This window comes from Zeus faber (genome assembly GCF_960531495.2).
Source record: "Zeus faber genome assembly, chromosome: 22".
NCBI lineage: Eukaryota > Metazoa > Chordata > Actinopteri > Zeiformes > Zeidae > Zeus > Zeus faber.
The window spans coordinates 22,339,471-22,363,899 of record NC_137209.1 but is presented as its reverse complement, the minus strand read 5'-3'; the positions used below and the strand labels follow the sequence as shown (position 1 = coordinate 22,363,899).

Sequence of the window (24,429 nt, the reverse complement as noted above, 5' to 3'; positions counted from 1 at the left end):
TGATTATAAATTTGTGATTACTTTAAGCAGACGCTTTTATCCAAAGCGACTTACAATTAATCAAACACCGACGGACGCAGCCATCAGGAGCGATGAGGGGTTAAGTGTCTTGCTCAAGGACACTACAGCATGCTAGCAGGAGGAGCCTGGGATCCAACCAGCAACCTTTAGATTATGAGATGACCAGCTCTACCAGCTGAGCTTGTCTCTTTGCGTTTTGACGTTGAAATAATGAAGTTTAAAATGTTTCAATATGATTTTGAAACTTTTCGAGAAAGGACATGGTTTGTACATTTGGAGGTTTGATTCCCAATTGAACTTTTGAAAGCTGCCAACCCGACGGCACTTTGAAAAGCCCCTGTAGGGCCTCTGTACCCAACCATCACATATCAAAATACACTTGTAAAGAATAAAAACAAATGTTGATTTTTTTACATTGAGTCGTCATACAGCTGTTTTTTCACAACAGTCTGTGTCACTCATATGAAGGGTAATCTACAATATTATTGGGGGGGGGGGCAAAATATGCATATACAGCGTCTAATTCAAAACGTTCTTCAATCAAAACATCTGAAACAGAAGCAAGTTCAAATATAAATATCATGTATTGCCCATTAAATGAGGAGGAAGCATTTCAACTGCTTTTGGCTGATTTTCAACATAACACAAGCTTTCTTTTGCCCCTCCTTTTCCAGTGGGTGATGGACAGAGACAGAGACGTAGAAAGAGAGAAAAACACACTTCTGACCATGAACCAGACACAAACATTTTTGGAGGATTTATGCTGTTTTTTCGCACGGACCTGGCAACCCTGGTGGAGCGTTCTTATCAGAAGTGTGTTTCTCTCTCTCTCTCTCTCTGTCTCTGTCTCTGTCGATCACCCACAGGAGAGCGAGGGGCAAAACAGCTGCAGCTTTTTAAAAATCAGCCAAAAAGGAGTTGAAATGTTCCGTCCTTGACCCAAATGTGCCATAAATGACCCCAAATGATTGATTTTCAATATTTATATTTAAACCTGCTTACTTTTCTGATGTTTGATTCGAAAACATTTTGAATTACATTAAATAATTTCATTTGAATTGAATAAAATAATATGAATAATATTGCAGTTTACCTTTCATATGAGTGACAGAGACTGTTGTGAAAAAAAACAGTTGTTTGACGACTCAGTGTCAAAAAAATTACACATTTGTTTTTATTCTTTACAATATGTGTCAGAAGCTTCCTGGGCAGTTTGAAATGTGCCCTCGACTTCCAGAAGGACACTCACGACACAGCTGTGACGTGTGGGCCAGCAGCTCGGGAGGTAGCGCTGCTTGTCTTGTGATCGGAAGGTTGTTGGTTTGATGCCTGCCTCCTGTGGGCAGCGTGCTCAGGTGTCTTTGAGAAAGATGTTTTGCTCTCGACGGCTGTTTGAGGAAATACAGTTACTGACTCAGTACACATCTGTCATGTGTGTGGCAGTAGCTCAGGGTGTGGAGAGCCTTGTCTAGTGATCGGAAGGTTGCAGGTTTGATGCCCGGTCCTCCTGGTAGTGTGTCCATGAGTGCCATGTTGTGTGAATAACTGCCAGATGCCTTTTACAAAAGTGTCTGCTACATGAGGTGAGTCAGTAACTGTCCGCTGAGGTAGGGATCGGGCTTATTTTTATTATTATTATTTTTTTTTTATTATAAAAGAAATACATCAATCCTACATGTTGGTGATAAAAATCCTCATTCATACATTTCAGTGGTTCTGTTCCAGTAAATCACATTAGTAAAGACCAAACCCAATTCACCCCATCATCCTTTCAAGTATGCAATACAGCAGAGCTCCAGTTCGTTCCTCTCAGAAACGTAATTTCTCCATCTCCCTCGGTTCTGCCGACACGCACACCGGCGCGGTGCGCGGTTCCGCGCTCCCTCCCCTCCCAAACTCTGCGCTTGTCCGGGGAACTCGCGGCCTTCCGCGGAGACATTTGATTTCTCCATCTCCCTCGGTTCTGCCGACACGCATCCCGGCGCGGGTAAGGCACAGCACAGGCCATTGGGCCATTGATGCCCTGCTCAAGGTTGGCGGCATTGTGTACTCGACACGGTGGTCTTTCACCCTCAACTCCCCAATGGTTATTGGCACAATTTACATTGCGGTAAAAATGCCTTGCTCAAGGGCATTAACGGGGCACTTGCCATGTGTGTCTTTCAAGGTGACCTCCCAACCTCCACACAGCACCGCCCCAGTGCAGTTCGAACTTAGAACGTTTTTTCTGTGAGATTGTGGTTCTAACCCCTGATCCACTGCAACACTGACATGGACTCAAATGATAAGACATGAGCAATGGAGTTAATTTTAAAATGGGGGATCAAACCCACAACCTTCTCATTGTGAAGCAAGAGCCACTGCCGCTGAGCCATCTCCATACATACACACCAATACATACTGTAACATACAGACATAAATACACACATGGTCATACTATACTATTTCAAAAAAGTCTATATATGTTATAATTTTATATGTCTGTGTTTTGCTTTACTTTTCACATTAACTTTTGTACAAGGTATGTGTACTTTTCTAACGGCAAAATAGACATTAAAAAAGACATGAACTAGTCACTTGCTGTGCATTAATGTGAAGAGAACATGTCTTGATCATCAGATAAGGGAACTTCAACAGATGATCTGTCTCAACGAAACTGCCCCATCAGCAAAACTGTCTCATCAGCAGGACCCATGCGGAGGCGTCGCGACATCTGCTGACCGACAGCTCAACGACATGTCAGTTCCGCCACTACAAGAAAACTGTATAAGAAAGTAATCTCTCCAGTGAGTACTGAGCACTTCCTCTGTGGCACTCTGTTGTGTTTCACTAAAACTGCTCCTCTTGTACAAGATTAAATACTTTAACCTAAAGTATTTGGCTCCGATTTCCTCTGTAACGATTAGTCTTTCCAAAGTTTAACAAACTCTTGAAAAAAGTCAAAATTAGGCTTGTGCGCCTACAAGCATCAAATCCCAACAGCCAATGAGACCAGCTCATCCAATGAGTCAGGTGTGTTGCTCATGGACACCTCAGCAAATTTGCCAGGAGGATTGAACCGACCCACCAGCAGGTCATTCAAATAGCACAGCACATTTTACACCTCACCTGCACAACTAAGGCCAACTTTGGCAGATCAAGTCAGAGTGCGAGTCATCCACTGGGAAGCCTCAGCCAAACAGTTGTTCCCACTTGCAAAGTTACCTTCAGCCATAGGTCTGATTAGACCCAAGTCTTGGGGACAGTTGTCCATGAACCAGCCTCTTTAGCACCCTGAATACCAAGCCCAATTTGTAATTCATTAGGCTATGGACAGTTTGAGCTCAACACATGCATGCGACTTGTTGACCTGGCAGCAGTTCGTATGTGCCATTGGACAGGTTGTTAGTCGACTCAAGCTATGCATTGGACACCCAGTGTAACTTTTTGATATGACAGGGGCATTTTGAATTAAGTTCCTCCCAATATTACTGGATCATGTGTAAGGGATAGACCAGAGGCTGTAACAGTGAAAACAAGCTTTATTCAAGATGTCACTTGGTCTTCAGGTATCTGAAAGACATTAGGATTTATTACAGGTTGAAACAATATTAACACTTGTGGAGTCACCTACGGAGCATACCGTCTTCCAGACAGAGTGGGTTACAAGTAACCCCCTTAAAGTCTAGCCCCAGAACCGCTTGTTTAAGTTGCCTCCAGCCCCAGTCAGACCTTGTGCCTCATACTGTCTGGGCTGCTGGGAGCTCTGGGTGGATGTAGAGTCACTGGGAAGGGTCTTGACCTGCTGGGCTCCACCAGGGCTGGAGGGTGGTGCAAACCTCTCATATTCAGCCTGATCCCAGTGGTCTCTGCCCTGCTCCAAGCTGCTGCTGTAGTGAGTGAAGGTGCCGACAGGGTACTGGCCAGTGAGGAACATGTAGTCATAGGGATAAGGATAATAATACAGGCCTCCAGCCATGCTTGGTCCAGGTTGAAGTGGACTGCTGGAGGCTTCTACAGCAGAGTAGCCTTGAGGTGAAGCAAACATTGAGCCTGGTTCCTGGGTCTCTGATTCATAAACTCCTTCTTCAGTGGTGCTCTCATAGCGGGACATCTCTCCCGGCACAAACTCCGGACCAGGTGGAGGAAGAGGAGGGCTGGTTTTGAGGGAACTTGCTGGAGGGGAACTGGAAACAGCATCAACAGAGAACATGTTGGGAGCCACATGCCAGGCACCACCTAGGAGAGGACCATTAAGGCAGCATTACAATAAGGCAATAAACATGGAGCAATCAAAAAGTACATCAATTCAAGCCAAAGAACTGTAATGTCACCTGGTGGAGAGCCAGGGTGGGAAGGAGCACTGTGTTGACCAGAGACAAATGAGGGACCAAAAGAATGCCCGACACTGGAGCCTCCCTGGTTCCCTAAGCTGAGGTAACTGGCTTCAGGCTGGAAGGAGAGTGGCGCGCCAGCTTTTGAGGCTCCACCCTGAGCAGAGGTGCCACTGGAGGAAGGCGCTGCATTGGAAAAGCCAGAATCAGTTGGAACAAAGTGGGTGTTGGAACCACTTCCATAGGACAATCTGGGTGCACCACCTGGGTCATGAAATTCAGATTTAATAAACATCTCAATAGAGTCCTGGATAAAATATTAAAACCAGTTTACTACCTTTCTTAAGAGGGACACAGTCAATATCCCAAATCAGCACAGCTAGGATGAACACTCTAGAATAAAGGAAAAACAAACATGACTAGGAGATCTAATTAGACATCCATCAAACACTCAATATACTGAACTGCACTCCCATACCCTGCCAAAACCCAAGAAGCCATAGTCCCAATCAGAGAGAATCAGGTAAGTAATAGAATGGCTTTGTTTGAGGTTTATAAATGTTTACAGGGACCGTCCCCAACCAATCAGAGCTTAATTACATAACGATGTACAGCTGTAACTATACCGTTGTCGACCAGGATGGAAACCACCAGAAGGACATCTGCTCTACCTCCCCCGTCCAAAGAGCATATTTCAATGTATGTGGCACTCTTTGTGTTCAGACAACCCTCCGGCCCTGTACGTGCTGCACTTCTCTCCATGCATGAATAATCTGAAACTAGAAAGACATTTTGGGTTTCTGAGATTTAATTCAACAGAAACGCTTTCTAGAGCAGTGTGCAGTGGGTGTACATGTCCACATTTAACCGATAGTTTGTCATCCTGGTACTTTTAGCATATTTTGGTTTCATACTTACTAAACACTAATTCGTTGTATTCAAGATAGCAGCAAAAGTTCCTTCCCTTGAACGATTTCCCATAAGGTTCATAAATGATGCAGCTTCTTTTTGTTAATGTACTGATTTGAGGGACGTTTAATCCAGTCTTATTCACAGTAAATAGATTGCATTTATACAAAGCTTTAGATAGCCACTAAAGCTACGGCCACATCACAAGAATTTTAAGGCTGATTTGGCGACGATTTGAGATTAGGCTGAGTCTGGGGTAATACAGCGTGGTCGAGGGTAGTCCAGGGTGGTCAAGGGTAGTACAGGGTAAAATGTCAAAATTGAGTATATCGAACAATGTCATACTATACTTCGTCGAAAAACATAGACTATACTATGTCGGAAAACTTCAAAGTATACTTTGAAAAACATCATGTCAAAAAACTTCATACAATATGCTGAAAAATGTAAAGATCGAAAAAACTTCAAACTACTATGTCAAATAACATCAAAATAAACTGTCCAAAAAAGTAATGTCGAAAGTTTCAGAATATACTTTGTAAAAAACGTCATAATGTACTCTGTCGAAAAATTCAAACTCGAAGATGTCGGAAAGTGTCAAAATTGAAAAACGCCAAAATATACTATGTTGAAAAACATCATACGATGTCAAAAAATCCAAAATATACTACTGTGTGTCGAAGATTATCATACATCGTATGGCAGCTGAAGCTATGCTGAAAAACATCATACTATACTTTTTCCTTAAAAAGTCATACTATACTATGTTGAAAAGTGTGAAATTTTCTTGTCGAAAAATTTTATGTTGACAAATGTTAGAATTTACTTTGTCAAATACCATTTAAAAATTCTGTTCAAAAACAATGGCGAAATAATTCAGAATATACTAGGTCAAAAAATGTCAACATCGAAAAACGACTTACTACAAAAGTAGTAGTTTGTGAATAGACCATGTGGTGCTACTTGGACACTTCTTCAGTGTTGTACTTTAATCATCAGACACCCTCACCCGGGCGACCCAGCCAGGGGTGATCAGTACCTGGCTTGTGTCCAAGTGGGTTGCTACTCCACAGATCTCCCCTCCGGATCCACAGCCATCGTGAGCTTTTTCAGCATCCTCCAAGATGTTTTTGATGGCTCTTTTGCACAGCTGTCCTTTAACTCCAAGAAGTTTGAGGGTTCGGTGCAATGACTGGCCAGCGAATCCTCGGCATCCAACTTCAACTGGTTCGCCACGGGCATTCCAGCCATTGCTCCTGCACTCAGCTCTGTGTACATCGCTCTTTTGTGCTCGATGGCCTCTTCAATTCTGTCTTCCCAGGGGACAGTAAGTTCCACTATGACCACTTGCTTTGTCGACTCTGATGTTAACACCATGTCTGGGCGGAATTAAGTGGTTGAGATGTGTTCTGGGAACTTGAGCTGCTTTCCCAGATCGACTCGGAGGTGCCAGTCCCTTGCAGATGCACATGCATATATACACACACACACATGCTCTTTTGAGGGACGTTTGAAGCCAGTCTTATTAACAGTAAATAGACTGCATTTATACAGAGCTTTGAATAGCCACTAAAGCTACGGCCATATTACGAGATTTTTAAGGCTGGTTTGGCGACAATTTGAGATTAGGCTGAGTCTGGGGTAGTCCAGGGTACTACAGGGTAGTCCAGCGTGGTCGAGTGTAGTCCAGGCTGGTCCGGAGTGGTACAGGGTAGTCCAGGGTGGTCAAGGGTAGTAAAATTCATACAATACGATGTCGAAAGTGTCAAAATCGAAAATATACGATGTTGAGAAATCCAAAATATAGGACTGTATGTCGAAGATTATCATACATCGTATGAGAGCTGCAGCTATGCTGAAAAACATCATACTATACTTTGCTTAAAATGTCATACTATACTATGTCGCAAAATATACTACGTTGAAAAACGTCAAAATATTCTTGTCTAAAATGTCATGTCGAAAAATGTTCAAATTTACTCTGTGGAATACCATTTAAATATACCGTCTCAAAATCACGTTGAAGATTTTCAAAATATACTAGGTCAAAAAATGTCATACTATACTATGTCTAAAAAGTAATACATTACGATGTGGAAAAACGTCAAAACCGAAAAACTTCAATTAAGAAATAGTATTATTAATAGTATTGTATATTATAAGTATATTATATCATTATTATATAATATACAAATATTTTAATATAATAATAAAATAATATACTAATAATATAATTTACTATTATAATATACTCATAATATCATATATAATAATATAATAATAATAATTATATATGCTAATGATATAATATACCAATATTATAATATACTAACAATATAATATTCTAATATGATACAACTTTATTGGTCAGTAGGGCACTGAAATTCTTTTTGCGTCCTTGGGAAAGGCCCCTCAAAACATTTGGGACGTACAGGTAAACAATCACTGGAGTGACAAGAAAGGACACAAGTACAAATGGCACCTGGCATGACAGCACAACGATACGCAAGCAACACAGATGACGGATTAGGCAAGCACAGCTGTTGACAGGATAAACACAAGTACAGACACATGACATGGTACAGTACACAAATACACAAAAAAACAGCACAAATGACAGGTAAGATAATTTACAATGACATAAGAAGACTAATACCCATGAAATCATAAAAGGCTCTGGAATCATTTTTGTTTGTTTAGTAGTAGAATGGACTGATTTACAAAGGAGTTTTTTTAGCCTATTTCGATTGAACAAATGGACTCTGAAGCATCTATTTGAAGGCAGGGGCTGATATTCATTGTGCAAAACATGTGTGGTGTTAGTGGAATAATATAATATATGAATTTTATAATATACTACTAATAAAATATATTAATATTAATATAATATAATCTTCTTTTCTTCTTATTCTTCCAGCTGCTCCCGTTAGTGGCTGCCACAGCAGATCATCTGCCTCCAACACCTTCTGTTCTGCGCATTTTCCTCCCTTACACCAAGCGCCTGCATGTCCTCCCTCAGCACCTCTATCAAGCTTCTCTTTGGCTTCCTCTTTTCCTCTTGCCTGGCACACCTGACTACTGTCTGACTGCCCTCAAACATATCCTGTACCACTCTTACATACTTCTCTGCCACTCCCAATTTACTCATGCAATTCCCCACTTCCTCTCTCGGCACCCTATCATACGCTTTCTCTAAATCCACAAAGACGCAGTGCAACTGCCTCTGGCCTTCCCTGTACTTCTCCATCAGCATTCTTAAAGAAAACAGTGCATCTGTAGTACTCTTTTCCTGGCATGAAACCATACTGCTGCTCGCTGATCCCCACCTCTCCTCTTAACCTAGCCTCCACTACCCTTTCCCATAGCGTCATGCTGTGGCTGATCAACTTTAATCCCCTGTAGTTACAACAACTCTGTACATCTCCATTATTCTTGAAGATGGTACCAGTACACTTCTTCTCCACTCCTCCTGCATCCTCTCTATTTCCAGGATGGTGTTTCACAGTCTCGTTAGGAACGCCACTGCCATCTCACCTAAACATTTCCAGCTTCCCCAGGTTTGTCATCTAGGCCAACTGTCTTTCCACTCTTCATCTTCTTTGATGTTGTTCTCACCTTATCCTTGCTAATTTGCTGCAATTCTTGACCCACTATCCCCACATCATCCACTCTTCTCTCCCTCTCATTTTCTTCATTCATCAACTCTTCAAACTACTCCCTCCACCTTCTCAACACACTCGCCTCACTAGTCAGCACATTCCCATCATTATCGTTCATCACCCTAACCTGCTGTACATCCTTCCCAGCTTGGTCCCTTTGTCTTGCCAATCAGTACAAGTCCTTTACTCCTTCCTTACTGTCCAACCTCTCATACAACTTGTCGTAAGCCTTTTCCTTTGCCACTTCTCTCTTCGCCTTGTGCCACATCAGCTTGTACTCCTGTCTACTTTCCTCATCTCTCTGACTATCCCATTTCTTCTTCGCCAACCTCTTCTGCTTTATGCTCTCCTGTACTTCCTCATTCCACCACAAAGAGTCCTTGTCTTCTTTCCTCTTCCCGCATGATACACCCAGTACCTTCTTGGCCGTCTCCCTCTTGACTTCTGCAGTTATTTACCATTCATCTGGTAACTGTTCATTCCTACCTATTGCCTGCCTTACCTCTTCCCTTAATTGCATGCAACACTTCTCCTTTCGAACTTCCACCATTTTATCTTTGGCTCTTCTTTCACTCTCTTCCTTTTCTTGGTCTCCAGAGTCATCCTACAGACCACCATCGGATGCTACCTAGCAACACACTCCCCTACCACCACTTTGCAGTCACTAATCTCTTTCAGATTGCACCTCCTGCATAAGGTGTAGTCCACCTGTGTGCACCTTCCTCCACTCTTGTATGTCACCCTGTGTTTCTCCCTCTTCTTGAAATATGTATTCACAACAGCCAATTCCATCCTTTTAGCGAAATCCACCACCATATGTCCTTCCACATTCCTCGCCTTGACACCATACCGACCCATTACCTTCTCATCACCTACAGTATGTCTCTGATTCCTTCGCCAACATGCCTATTAAGATCTGCTCCAATGACCACTCTCTCTCCCTTGGGGACGCTCTCCACCACTACATCCAACTCACTAATGAATTCTTCTTTCTCTTCCATCTCACACCCAACTTGCGGAGCATATGCACTGACCACATTCATTATCACCCCATCAATTTCCAGCTTCATGCTCATCACTCTGTCCAACAATCAAGACTATCTCTTCCCCATTTCTCCTGCCATCCACTCCATGGTAGAGCAGTTTGTACCCAACTCTGATACTCCTGGCCTTACTCCCCTTCCACCTGGTCTCTAGTACACATAGTACATCTACCTTCCTTCTCTCGATCACATCAGCCAGCTCTCTCTCCTTACCCTTCATAGTGCCAACGTTCAAAGTTCCTCCTCTCAACTCTACTCTCCTACCCTTCTTCCTCTCCTGCTGTCTCCGGACATGCCTTCCCCCTCCTCTTCTTCTTCTTCTTCGGCCGACAGTAGCACAATTTCCACTGGCACCCTTTTGGCTAACGGCACCAGTGGCGGTCGTTGTTAACCCGGGCCTCAATCGAGCCGGTTTGGAAATCAGATTTGTTGTCCACATGTTTGATTTGGCATGGTTTTTACGCCGGATGCTCTTCCTGACGCAACCCTCTCTATTCAGCCGAGCTTGGGACTGGCACTGATGATACACTAGCTTGTGCACCCCCAGTGGCTAGATTAAATAGATAGAGATATATATATTAATATAATAAAATAGCAATAATATATTATAATATGAAAGAAGAAGAAACAGTCTTTATTTATCACGCAACACACCACACTACAACACATGCTTGCACACACACACACACACACATGCTTTTGATGGTGGCTGGTGAAATGGATCCTCTGCTTTTGACCCATCCTGGCTTGTCCTTCCTCCGGGGGCACAGCCAGGAGCAGTGGGCAGCATACATGGACGCACCCGGGGACCAGGTGATAAATGTCCATCGCTGGTCACACCATGATGTGTGCATATTTTTGAGGGGGGTCCTTACTGACGTGAGGTGGAGGAAACCCCATGTGAGCACGGGGAGAACATGCAAACTCCACCCAGAAAGGCTCCTATTTGGGAGATAACCCACCGGAGCACGGTGCCAACAGCGCCCCAGGCGGGAATCTAACCCAGGACCTTCTTGCTGTGAGGCAGCAGTGCAATGCACTGCGCCACCGTGCCACCATAATATTCTAATATACTTATTATATAATATACCAATATTATAGTATACTAATAATACAATATACTGTTATAATATAGAGAGCATAGAGAGCACATCTTCAACAACTCTTGATGGAAACATTTGCATTTTAGAAAACAATAATCACAATAAATCCATATTAAATAGAAAATTATACCCATTGTTTGTTAAACACTGATGTGGAGCCTATACAGCAGGCATGCCCAAAGTCCGGCCCGTGTCTAAATTTCTACCCGCCCGAAGCGTCTGTCATAAAATCAATAATATGTGGCCCGCCAGCACGTACAAAAAAAGCAATTTTATATTTCACCAGAGGATAGCAGTAGACTTGTGGCCGCACTCTTGCCGCGTGACCCCTGTGTGAACTTTTACCAATGTGGTATAATTTAAGCCCATTTCTAAAATGCCAACTAGAACTAAAAAAAGGAAAGTTGACAACGAGGGCCGCCGTTTCCAGGACTAGTCGGAATTGGAGTATTTCTTCACTGACGTGCGAAAGAACTGCGTGTGCTTAATTTGTCAAGAGACTGTGGCTGTTTTCAAGGAATTCAGTATTAAGCGGCACTATCGGACGAAACATGTTAACTACGAAAAGCTAACGGCAAACATCTCATCTCTGGCTGAGGAGTTTCAACCGCGTTTCAGGGATTTTGCAGCTATTGAAAAGGAGATCAAACTTTTTTCCTCTCCTTTTTCTGTGGATCCTAATGACGCTTCAACTCCCTCTTGTAAACTTTTACCGCCGGCTGGACGAAGACAGGTTCCAAGAGATTAGAACATTTGCTCAGAAAATGCTGAGCTTGTTTGGCTCGGCATACTTGTGTGAGAAGACGTTCTTGGTTCTGAACATTAACCAGAACCGCGTGAGGACAACACTAAGTGACTCTCACCTGCGTGACATCTTGCGCAACAAAACCACTGTTTATGAGCCAAACCTGCCCTGTTTACTGCAGTCGAGATCTCAGTATCACCCTTCACATTAATGTCGGTCAATTATTTTATTCTTCTGAGGAGAATAAATACTAAAGTGAATTGACTCAGTGAATTAATTTTTTGTGATGATAAAAACCACAATTTTGTCAAATTTCAGTCATTTAATTTGACTATACTACTGTAGTTTAGTTTCTTGATGGGTGTGATGTGCTGAAGAATGAAGGAGTGACCGCTGACACTGACTTGAATAAAATAATAATTTTATTACACAAATCAGCATCAAACCAGACTTGCCATGGATGTCCTGGGAGAGACCCGAGCCGGATGGAATCTCTGCCAAGTGACGCTCTGCACTCGCTTTTAAAGCTGTACAGAGATAACATACCATCTCTGGTTCCAACCCATAGGTGCCTGCTCAGCCTATGTCCTGTCATAAATCTAAACTTTTCCTCCTCTGGTCGAGCTGGAGGAATAAACAAAATTACTCTCCCATAGGACCTCTGAATAGACCCATTGTTGTTTTCGTTCTTCGTATGACATCGAGGCAATAAATCTAATACTAACATAGTTAATATTATGACCGCACTATATCTAAGCTTTGGGAGCTCAGTGACCGATTCACCTCAAACCTTCCAGACACCTCACTACCCTTTGTCAAAATGCACTTTGATGTGATTTGTGAAAACAAAATCAATAAATACATGTTTATAAATAAAATTCGGAGTCAGATTTCATAAAAGAGTTCATTTGCATTTAATTTATTATTATTTTAACCTTTATCTATCCTGATCAGGCAATTGACAACAGATTCTCATTTTCAATGTAAACCTAGCTGCAGACAGCAGAGTAAAACAAAGCAAAATAAAAGCAAATACAAATAAACACCTATACAACAATCCGTACAAAGTGATATAGATACATATTTACATGTTCATTTACAATGGTAATGGTTCAAAGAATGTCAGGCTGAATGGTCGGCCCCCAGACATTTTCACCTCACCAAATCTGGCCCTCTTTGCAAAAAGTTTGGACACCCCTGCTGTACAGAGAACAATCAAAATATTTATAATATAGAATAATACTTTACAATTATTATTCATAATAAACATATATTACAATGCAAATAAATAATACCAATTATATAATTGAAGAAAACGTTTTATATAATATATATTTGTAAACTGAAAAATAAAAAGAAGATGTTCATTAATTAAATAATTCATTTCACAGTTATTTAAGTTGATGTGAAAGTATAACATTTCATACATATCTTCAGTGTATATAGAAAATAACTCTTTAAACTACAATAAAAAAAACTTCAACCATTGAACGTTTTTTGGCGGAGCTGGCGCGAATGACGGTCACGTGGTCACGGCCAAGGCCCAATCGGCGCACAGCACGAGCGCAGCCGGGGACTATAAATGTGTGAGCGTCGCGGCTGCGCCTCACTCTGGTCCCCGAACGACCTGAGAGAAGCTTGAGCGATGGCCAGGACCAAGCAGACCGCCCGCAAGTCCACCGGAGGGAAGGCTCCCAGGAAGCAGCTGGCCACCAAGGCCGCCCGTAAGAGCGCGCCCGCCACCGGCGGCGTGAAGAAGCCTCACCGTTACAGGCCCGGTACCGTGGCGCTCAGGGAGATCCGTCGCTACCAGAAATCCACCGAGCTGCTCATCCGCAAGCTGCCCTTCCAGCGCCTGGTCAGGGAGATCGCTCAGGACTTCAAGACCGACCTGCGCTTCCAGAGCTCCGCCGTCATGGCTCTCCAGGAGGCCAGCGAGGCTTACCTGGTCGGCCTGTTCGAGGACACCAACCTGTGCGCCATCCACGCCAAGCGGGTCACCATCATGCCCAAGGACATCCAGCTGGCCCGCCGCATCCGCGGAGAGCGCGCCTAGACCCACCCGCTACGCCCCAACGCAAACGGCTCTTTTAAGAGCCACCACACCGAACAGAAAAAGCTTGTTCCGCTCATGTGCTCGTCGTGCTACATGTTCCCTCCAACCATGCGACGCTCCGAGCCAATGCAGGAGCCACGTAACCCTCACCAACTAAACACTGACTATATTCATGCGTTTCAAGGAATTCATATTTAACAGCTGTTATATCTATATTATGCGATTTTACACCAATCATTTTGGACCATGCTCTCCGTCAGTCCATGTGTTTTATGGTCAATAGCGTTAAATCCATAATAGTATTAATTTAAATGGACCTGCTGTCTACTTATGAAACAGCTCCTGAAGCTGAAAAACAATGAAGAACATGCTTGAAAACCCACATCACACTTCAATGTTTTTCCTCTACATTTATGTGTCATTGTCTAAAAGCAAAAAGAGTTTTGGCGGAATTTTTAAATTATAACTTATCCAATCAGCGACGGGCGCGCGCCTGCGGCCTCAGCACGGGCCAATCACGTAACAGGAAACGCGGCGGCGCGTCAGCAGCAGCAGCAGCAGCAGCTTCCCCTGCTCGACTGAGCGGGTCGCGTTGAGCCTGCGCTCATCGAACTGAAGCAGCGTCTTCAACCAAGTTCACAATCAAACACGTTCATAATCCCACGAGGAAACGACTTAAGGCAGCTGTCACGTCGGCCCCCATTTCCACTCAATTCAACGATCCATGACTTGCTTATGAAATAGGAGGCGCTGCTGTGGAACAACAGAATATTTAAAACATGCTATTAATATGAATTTGTAAAGTTTAAAGCGTATTATATACATAGAAAACAAGTTGTGTATTTATATATACTATGAACAATGAATTTAAAAATACAAAAACAAATCACTACATTACTGACACAAAACTACCGCTTTGGACTTGGTGTTACGGTATACTGCCTTCTGATTGGACGACCCAACTGGGGTCAGCGCTAACCAATCAGATCGTTTCTACGAGGCTTAATGCCAGCGCTGCGGGGCGACTCGGGCATTGTCTAGTTGCTGGACACCGCTACAGTCATGTCTGGAAGAGGCAAACAAGGCGGCAAAGCCAGAGCTAAGGCCAAGACTCGCTCCTCCCGGGCCGGTCTCCAGTTCCCCGTCGGCCGCGTTCACAGGCTGCTGCGCAAAGGCAACTATGCCCAGCGCGTCGGCGCCGGAGCTCCCGTCTACCTGGCGGCCGTGCTGGAGTATCTGACCGCTGAGATCTTGGAGTTGGCCGGCAACGCTGCCCGTGACAACAAGAAGACCCGCATCATCCCCCGTCACCTGCAGCTGGCCGTCCGCAACGACGAGGAGCTCAACAAGCTGCTGGGCGGCGTCACCATCGCTCAGGGCGGCGTCCTGCCCAACATCCAGGCTGTTCTGCTCCCCAAGAAGACCGAGAAGGCCGCCAAGGGAAAGTAAATCCACTGCACCACCCACGAAAACTACCCAAAGGCTCTTTTAAGAGCCGCACACATCTCCGTAGAGAGCAAACCTTACCAAGCTCCTACAACAACGTCCTATTCACCTGCTTGTCAATTACCCCAAAGCAATTGCTTCATTCTCAGACACCACGTCATCCAGGTCGCTTGGAGGCTCCACCTTCATTTTTGGCACCGATCACATCCAGCACGATGAATATTACTGGCAAATTTCATACATTCAGTACATGTTTCATCAATCCTAACATGGTGTGGGTGTCCGATATTTTTGACGGCGTTTCCAAACAACCCTCCAGCTGCTCCATCGCTCAGCCAACCTGGACACAGCGATATATATAAACCCAACAACCTTATTGCTAAATAATACTGTTTGACAGCCCTAATATAAAAACATTTGTAGACATGTCTGTATATAAAGTAACCACTGTACCGTAAAACATTAAATACAATTCAACGTAGCGAAAGACGCGCTGTGCGCATATGAGTCATTAACTTGATTCATCTAAAATAATTTCACTTTATCTTCAAATAAAAGTGTTGAACGTTAAAAAAAAAATGAACTATAATAATTATCCCAACTTGTTCCCAACGTTCAACCAAAAAGAGCACGTTGTTCAAATGTCGTTCATGTGACAACCATGCACAGCATCAATGTGAAGGGAAGTGTTTCTAACGTCACATGACACTGAGTTCACACGTTTGTTCTCAAACGTCTGTTCGAGTCCTCCCAACCACCGGGCGCATGCCCAGTGTGGCCTGCTGACTCTACCCAATCACTTTGAGGGAGTCACAGAGCCTTATTTGCATGAGAATTCTATATAGCAAGCAGTGCCGTCCCTCGCCGCACATCAGAACCCTGTGACTCCCCGTCGTCGTCATGCCTGAACCCGCCAAGTCAGCGCCCAAGAAGGGCTCCAAGAAAGCCGTGTCCAAGACCGCCACGAAGACCGGCAAGAAGCGCCGAAAGCCCAGGAAGGAGAGCTACGCCATCTACGTGTACAAAGTGCTGAAGCAGGTCCACCCCGACACCGGGATCTCCTCCAAGGCCATGGGCATCATGAACTCGTTCGTCAGCGACATCTTCGAGCGCATCGCCGGTGAGGCGTCTCGCCTGGCCCACTACAACAAGCGCTCCACCATCACCTCCAGGGAGATCCAGACCGCCGTCCGCCTGCTGCTCCCCGGAGAGCTGGCCAAGCACGCCGTGTCCGAGGGCACCAAGGCCGTCACCAAGTACACCAGCTCCAAGTAACCTGAGCGCTCAGCTTCTTGAAACAAAGGTCCTTTTCAGGACCACCCACACTGTCAAACAAAGGCTTTTCCGTGAGTCAGTCGTGATGAAAGGGCATTTTATCTATATTTATACACCTTGATTTATTTTTTTCTATGTAGTTATACAGTCTCTAGGTGCATGTTTAAAAAACTATCCTGTGTATTAAGATTGTCTCTTACAAATCAATTAAATATTATTTCATTGTCATCCAACTGGAGGACAGGTGTTAAATCCGTGTTTATTCGGTAAGTTAAAAAAAAAAAATAGTATTCATTTATAAAACTCTGCTGCTGAAATGTGTGCAATGGTATACAAATCATTGAAAGCATATTTCAACTTAATAATAAAATATAACATAACATTGTCTGTTGCTGAGCACGCTCTGGATGTATGTCTCGAACATTTATGATTGTTTCTACTCATGTTTGAAAAGCAATGTTTTTGTATCTTCTGTAGATTTATTATAACCCTTTATACTAAAGATAACCGGTAAATATTTCATGAATGTGTTTTGTAATAGATATACAACATAAGTGCTGAAACGGTTTTATCCAAAGCCACTTACAATCATTCAAACAGCGACGGACGCAGCCATCAGGAGCAATGAGGGGTTAAGTGTCTTGCTCAAGGACACTACAGCATGCTAGCATGTCATGTGTTTCAAGGAATTCATCTTTAACAGCTGTTAAATCTATTTTATGCGATTTTACACCAATCATTTTGGACCATGCTTTGCGTCAGTCCATGTGTTTTATGGTCAATAGCGTTAAATCCATAATAGTATTAATTTAAATGGACCTGCTGTCTACTTATGAAACAGCTCCTGAAGTTGAAAAACAATGAAGAACATGCTTGAAAACCCACATCACACTTCAATGTTTTTCCTCTACATTTATGTGTCATTGTCTAAAAGCAAAAGGTTTTGGCGGAATTTTTAAATTATAACTTATCCAATCAGCCTCAGCCTCAGCCTCAGCCTTATCCATCGGCCTCAGCTCGGACCAATCACGTAACAGGAAACGCGGCGGCGCGTCGAGCCTGCGCTCATCGAACCGAAGCAGCGTCTTCAACCAAGATGACGTCACGTCTGACCTCATTTCCACTCAATTCAACGAGATCTGTGTTTTGCGACGGAACAATCTTTGCTCAAAATGTAAAAATAAGTCTACGGCTGTGGAAGAACAGAATATTTAAAACATGTTACTATGAATTAGTAAAGTTTAAAGCGGATTGTATACGTAGAAAACAAGTGTATTTATAAATACACTGAACAATGAATTTAAAAAATACATGGATATTACATTACATTTCACATTTAGTCATTGATCAGATGCTTTCATCCAAAGCCACTTACAATTGTTCAAACACCGACGGACGCAGCCATCAGGAGCAATGAGGGGTTAAGTGTCTTGCTCAAGGACACTACAGCATGCTAGCAGGAGAAGCCTGGGATCCAACCAGCAACCTTTACATTACTAGACCACCAGCTCTAATATATCGGATATAAATAACTAAACTAATTTTAGAGAAAATACAAAAGCAAATGACTACATTCGGCACAAACAGTTTAACTGGCCAAATATACACGGATTTGACGCTATTGACGGAACTCCTGGAAACAAAGAAGAAAAAAAAACAACGTCTGTCAGGTTCTCCAGGCCCTGTCACTGAATTAGATCATATCTAAAACAAATAGTGACATGATCGTGGTCATGAGGACGTCATGGAACTCCAGCGTATACAGTGCAGTGCACTCAACGTCTATTCCATGGCTGGTTCAGTTTATTTTTTAAGGTACATCGTGTCTGGTTCCACACAACGCCTGACAAAGAAAGCTCTCCACAGGGGACTTGGGGGCCCTTAAAAGGGCCTTTGTTTAGTGGAGCTGTTGCAGTGGAGTTCAACCGCCGAAGCCGTACAGGGTGCGTCCCTGCCGCTTCAGAGCGTAGACCACGTCCATGGCGGTGACGGTCTTCCGCTTGGCGTGCTCGGTGTAGGTGACGGCGTCACGGATGACGTTCTCCAGGAACACCTTGAGGACACCGCGGGTCTCCTCGTAGATCAGACCCGAGATACGCTTGACGCCGCCGCGGCGAGCCAGGCGGCGGATGGCGGGTTTGGTGATTCCCTGGATGTTATCGCGGAGGACCTTGCGGTGACGCTTGGCGCCTCCTTTCCCGAGTCCCTTTCCTCCTTTGCCGCGACCGCTCATGTTTGCAGAACGAGTGAAACAGGCTGTGACGACTCTCCGCGCCTTTGTCCGTGCTCTTAAAGCTTGACTGCGGACGTAGAGGAGGCCACACTGGCCCAACGCTGCAAGTCATTCAAACATGCTTTCCTGCTTCCGCTGGAAAACGAATAATGTATAATAATATGGCAAAATGCAGTTATACTTTTAAAATAACTAACTGTTCTATTTTCACAGGTATTCACCCAATACATTCTTAAATAACTCAACACAATTTGCATTTTCACTGTGTTCTTTGTTCTAATTGAAGTTGTGTTGTCATTATAGATAGATAGATAGATACAAAACAATGTGTTTTGTCATGGAGGTCATTGCTGCAAAAACACTGGAATTTCCCTTTGGGAATAAAAGTATCTGTCTTATATGAAGACAAAATAAAGTGTGTGTATATATACATACATACATACACACACACACGCACAGTGTATAAGAGGAGGAAAGGGGGAAAAGACGCATTGCAATGTAAACATAAATGTGGTGCTGGAAGCTTTCACTAAGATCCAAAATAGAAAAGGTCCAAACGGTCAATGATGACGCAACTCTCGCTGTGTCCAGGTTGGCTGAGCGATGGAGCAGCTGGAGGGTTGTTTGGAAACGCCGTCAAAAATATCGGACACCGACACCATGTTAGGATTGATGAAACATGTACTGAATGTATGGAAACAATTTGCCAGTAATATTCATCGTGCTGGATGTGATCCGTGCCAAAAATGAAGGTGGAGCCTCCAAGCGACCTGGATGACGTGGTGTCTGACAATGAAGCAATTGCTTTGGGGTAATTGACAAGCAGGTGAATAGGACGTTGTTGTAGGAGCTTGGTAAGGTTTGCTCTCTACGGAGATGTGTGCGGCTCTTAAAAGAGCCTTTGGGTAGTTTTCGTGGGTGGTGCAGTGGATTTACTTTCCCTTGGCGGCCTTCTCGGTCTTCTTGGGGAGCAGAACAGCCTGGATGTTGGGCAGGACGCCGCCCTGAGCGATGGTGACGCCGCCCAGCAGCTTGTTGAGCTCCTCGTCGTTGCGGACGGCCAGCTGCAGGTGACGGGGGATGATGCGGGTCTTCTTGTTGTCACGGGCAGCGTTGCCGGCCAACTCCAAGATCTCAGCGGTCAGATACTCCAGCACGGCCGCCAGGTAGACGGGAGCTCCGGCGCCGACGCGCTGGGCATAGTTGCCTTTGCGCAGCAGCCTGTGAACGCGGCCGACGGGGAACTGGAGACCGGCCCGGGAGGAGCGAGTCTTGGCCTTAGCTCTGGCTTTGCCGCCTTGTTTGCCTCTTCCAGACATGACTGTAGCGGTGTCCAGCAACTAGACAATGCCCGAGTCGCCCCGCAGCGCTGGCATTAAGCCTCGTAGAAACGATCTGATTGGTTAGCGCTGACCCCAGTTGGGTCGTCCAATCAGAAGGCAGTATACCGTAACACCAAGTCCAAAGCGGTAGTTTTGTGTCAGTAATGTAGTGATTTGTTTTTGTATTTTTAAATTCATTGTTCATAGTATATATAAATACACAACTTGTTTTCTATGTATATAATACGCTTTAAACTTTACAAATTCATATTAATAGCATGTTTTAAATATTCTGTTGTTCCACAGCAGCGCCTCCTATTTCATAAGCAAGTCATGGATCGTTGAATTGAGTGGAAATGGGGGCCGACGTGACAGCTGCCTTAAGTCGTTTCCTCGTGGGATTATGAACGTGTTTGATTGTGAACTTGGTTGAAGACGCTGCTTCAGTTCGATGAGCGCAGGCTCAACGCGACCCGCTCAGTCGAGCAGGGGAAGCTGCTGCTGCTGCTGCTGACGCGCCGCCGCGTTTCCTGTTACGTGATTGGCCCGTGCTGAGGCCGCAGGCGCGCGCCCGTCGCTGATTGGATAAGTTGTAATTTAAAAATTCCGCCAAAACTCTTTTTGCTTTTAGACAATGACACATAAATGTAGAGGAAAAACATTGAAGTGTGATGTGGGTTTTCAAGCATGTTCTTCATTGTTTTTCAGCTTCAGGAGCTGTTTCATAAGTAGACAGCAGGTCCATTTAAATTAATACTATTATGGATTTAACGCTATTGACCATAAAACACATGGACTGACGGAGAGCATGGTCCAAAATGATTGGTGTAAAATCGCATAATATAGATATAACAGCTGTTAAATATGAATTCCTTGAAACGCATGAATATAGTCAGTGTTTAGTTGGTGAGGGTTACGTGGCTCCTGCATTGGATCGGAGCGTCGCATGGTTGGAGGGAACATGTAGCACGACGAGCACATGAGCGGAACAAGCTTTTTCTGTTCGGTGTGGTGGCTCTTAAAAGAGCCGTTTGCGTTGGGGCGTAGCGGGTGGGTCTAGGCGCGCTCTCCGCGGATGCGGCGGGCCAGCTGGATGTCCTTGGGCATGATGGTGACCCGCTTGGCGTGGATGGCGCACAGGTTGGTGTCCTCGAACAGGCCGACCAGGTAAGCCTCGCTGGCCTCCTGGAGAGCCATGACGGCGGAGCTCTGGAAGCGCAGGTCGGTCTTGAAGTCCTGAGCGATCTCCCTGACCAGGCGCTGGAAGGGCAGCTTGCGGATGAGCAGCTCGGTGGATTTCTGGTAGCGACGGATCTCCCTGAGCGCCACGGTACCGGGCCTGTAACGGTGAGGCTTCTTCACGCCGCCGGTGGCGGGCGCGCTCTTACGGGCGGCCTTGGTGGCCAGCTGCTTCCTGGGAGCCTTCCCTCCGGTGGACTTGCGGGCGGTCTGCTTGGTCCTGGCCATCGCTCAAGCTTCTCTCAGGTCGTTCGGGGACCAGAGTGAGGCGCAGCCTTGACGCTCACATATTTATAGTCCCCGGCTGCGCTCGTGCTGTGCGCCGATTGGGCCTTGGCCGTGACCACGTGACCGTCATTCGCGCCAGCTCCGCCAAAAAACGTTCAATGGTTGAAGTTTTTTTTATTGTAGTTTAAAGAGTTATTTTCTATATACACTGAAGATATGTATGAAAAATGTGTGTGTTTGTATAAAGACAAAAAAGAATTATAATATAATGTTATTATTAAAAATATATATAAAGTGAAATGTTTTACTTTCACATCAACTTAGAGATTCAAGAGGTTTATTCATCACATACATATACTAACTGTGAAATGAATAATTTAATTAATGAACATCTTATTTTTATTTAATAGTTTACAAATATATATTATATAAAACGGTTTTTTTTTCGATTATATATATATATATATAGCGTATTTTTATTCGATATATCCTAAAGGCTGTCGTTGAGTAAAAGTGAAAGCTCAATTTAAATACTTCAAGATTCAAGATTCAAGATTCAAGATTTTATTTGTCACATACATATACATACTTCCATACATATATGCAGTGAAATGTAATGCAACGCACCCGGTGATAGCACACAAGAAGTCCTAGGAAAAAGTACAAAAATAAAATAAAATAAAAAGTAGAAAATTCCTTTCTAATAGACCGACTAACTGACTCCTAAAACGTAATACAGTAAGTGTAATACTTATAGAATAAGATAAAAAATATATAGAATAAAATACAATAAAAAATAAATTGAAATAAAATGGAATAGGTAGAAGGAATATGCCTATGTATATACAGATATGTGCATTTAAAGTGGCATGTGAATTAAAGTGGCATGTGAATGTGAATAGTGTGAGGTAGTGTTTGGGATAATACAGCACAGTATACAACAGTACGGCGCAGCAATACGGCATCACGAACAACCCTGAACAGTGATACAGTATGCGGTACAGTATGCTACATACAGTACAGTAGGTAGTGGAGCCTAGTGCATGGCTCAGTTAGGACCCCTGGTGAGGTCAGCGTTGACAGTTCTGATGGCTTGAGGGAAGAAACTCCGTCTCAGTCTCTCTGTTCTCGCTGCGTGACTGCGGAGGCGCTTGCCTGACCGCAGCAGCTGAAACAGTCCGTTGTTGGGGTGATGAGGATCCTTCATGATCCTACGGGCTCTGCTACTACACCTCCTGGTGTATAACTCCTGCAAGGGGGGGAGGGTAGTTCCAGTGGTACGTTCAGCTGAACGCACCACCCTCTGCAGGGCCCGCCTGTCCTGGGCAGTACAGTTCCCAAAGCAGGCAGTGATGTTGCCTGTCAGGATGCTCTCCACTGCTCCAGAGTAGAAGGACTTGAGGATCCTCACCTAGACCCGGAATTTCCTCAGCTGCCTGAGGTGGTAGAGACGCTGCCTCGCCTTTCTCACCAGAGTGTCTGTGTGAACAGTCCATGTTAAATCCTCTGTGATGTGGACTCCCAGATATCTGAAGCTGCTCACCCTATCGACAGAAGTCCCATTAATCCACAAGGGCGCGTGCGTCCTCGATTGTGATCCACGCCTAAAGTCCACAATCAGCTCCTTGGTTTTGCTGACGTTCAGGTGGAGGCTGTTGTCCTGGCACCAGAGTGACAGGTCAGCCACCTCCTCGCGGTAGGCCTTCTCATCGCAGTCGGTGATCAGGCCCACGACCACGGTGTCGTCAGCAAACTTGATGATGGTGTTGGAGCTGGACCTGGCCACACAGTCATGTGTGTACAGGGAGTACAGTAGGGGGCTGAGGACGCAGCCCTGGGGGGATCCTGTATTCAGGGTGAGGGAGCTTGACATGTACTTCCCCACCTTGACCACCTGGGGGCGGCCTGTGAGGAAGTCCAGGATCCAGGTGCACAGCGGACCATTCAATCCTAGCTCCAACAACTTGACAGCCAGTCTGGTGGGAACTATGGTGTTGAAAGCTGAACTATAATCAATGAACAGCATTCTCACATAGGCCCCCTTCTGGCCATCCAGGTGCGTGAGCGTGGTGTGCAGTACCTGAGAGACCGCGTCATCCGTGGATCTGTTTTGCCGGTACGCGAACTGCAACGGGTCCAAGGTGCGGGGGAGGGAGGCGCAGATGTAATCCTGAATCAACCTCTCGAAACACTTCATGACCACCGAGGTGAGGGCCACCGGACGGTAGTCATTCAGGCAGGTTGGAGAGGCGATCTTCGGGACAGGAACGACGGTGGACCTCTTGAAGCAGGATGGGACCACTGATTCAGCCAGGGAGATGTTGAATATTGTGGTGAACACCGGAGCTAGCTGGTTAGCACAGGTCTTCAGTACTCGCCCAGATATGCCGCCTGGGCCCGCAGCTTTCCTGGTGTTCACCCGCATCAAAGCCCTCCTGACCTCGTGCACGGACACTGAGAGTGCGCGCTCGTCCCCAGCGGTGTAACTCCAATTAGCCGGCGAGCTAGCGGTGCTGCTGCCAGACTCGAACCGCGCATAAAAGGAGTTCAGTTGGTTGGCCAGGGAGGCGTCCACACTCGTGGCTGGGGAGGAGCTGCTCTTGTAGTTAGTCATTGTTCGCAGCCCCTGCCACAAGCGTCTGGTGTCCCCCCGCTCCATCTGCAGCTCCACGGTGTCTCTGTACGTCCGTTTGGCGTCCCTCACCGCCCTCCGCAGATTGTACGACGCCGCTTTGTAGTTGTCCATGTTACCAGATACAAGTCAGTCGTTGTAAGCGGCCGTGCGCGCATTCAGAGCGCAGCGGATGGATTTATCAACCCATGGTTTCTGGTTTGGA

General features: G+C 44.9%; 6 protein-coding genes across 6 annotated transcripts; 3 read left to right on the top strand and 3 right to left on the bottom strand.

Annotated features, from left to right (window-relative positions):
* Positions 1-13,438: 13,438 nt before the first annotated feature.
* On the top strand, positions 13,439-13,849 carry LOC307246876 (histone H3.2; the record flags this gene model as incomplete). Its single annotated transcript, XM_080022913.1, has 1 exon — positions 13,439-13,849. One exon carries the CDS (start codon positions 13,439-13,441, stop codon positions 13,847-13,849), a length of 411 nt encoding a protein of 136 aa, XP_079879039.1.
* Positions 13,850-14,911: 1,062 nt separating this feature from the next.
* LOC307246806 (histone H2A-like) lies at positions 14,912-15,298 on the top strand (the record flags this gene model as incomplete). The annotated part of the gene is made up of 1 exon (XM_080022824.1): positions 14,912-15,298. The coding sequence occupies one exon, from the start codon at positions 14,912-14,914 to the stop codon at positions 15,296-15,298; it is 387 nt and encodes a 128-aa protein (XP_079878950.1).
* Positions 15,299-16,180: 882 nt separating this feature from the next.
* LOC307247254 (histone H2B-like) lies at positions 16,181-18,311 on the top strand. Its single transcript, XM_080023361.1, has 2 exons — positions 16,181-17,949; positions 18,216-18,311. Exon 1 carries the CDS (start codon positions 16,196-16,198, stop codon positions 16,568-16,570), a length of 375 nt encoding a protein of 124 aa, XP_079879487.1. The 5' UTR covers positions 16,181-16,195; the 3' UTR covers positions 16,571-17,949; positions 18,216-18,311.
* Positions 18,312-18,482: 171 nt separating this feature from the next.
* Positions 18,483-18,897, bottom strand: LOC307247255 (histone H4). The gene has a single exon (XM_080023362.1). The coding sequence runs from the start codon at positions 18,801-18,803 to the stop codon at positions 18,492-18,494; it is 312 nt and encodes a 103-aa protein (XP_079879488.1). The 5' UTR covers positions 18,804-18,897; the 3' UTR covers positions 18,483-18,491.
* An 838-nt stretch (positions 18,898-19,735) lies between these two features.
* On the bottom strand, positions 19,736-20,122 carry LOC307247510 (histone H2A-like; the record flags this gene model as incomplete). The annotated part of the gene is made up of 1 exon (XM_080023668.1): positions 19,736-20,122. One exon carries the CDS (start codon positions 20,120-20,122, stop codon positions 19,736-19,738), a length of 387 nt encoding a protein of 128 aa, XP_079879794.1.
* A 1,059-nt stretch (positions 20,123-21,181) lies between these two features.
* LOC307246841 (histone H3.2) lies at positions 21,182-21,592 on the bottom strand (the record flags this gene model as incomplete). Its single annotated transcript, XM_080022871.1, has 1 exon — positions 21,182-21,592. One exon carries the CDS (start codon positions 21,590-21,592, stop codon positions 21,182-21,184), a length of 411 nt encoding a protein of 136 aa, XP_079878997.1.
* Positions 21,593-24,429: the final 2,837 nt, after the last annotated feature.

Excerpts from the sequence above, each read along its gene's own strand:
- LOC307247254 (XM_080023361.1), top strand. The coding sequence starts at position 16,196 with ATGCCTGAACCCGCCAAGTCAGCGCCCAAGAAGGGCTCCAAGAAAGCC.
- LOC307247255 (XM_080023362.1), bottom strand. The coding sequence starts at position 18,803 with ATGAGCGGTCGCGGCAAAGGAGGAAAGGGACTCGGGAAAGGAGGCGCC.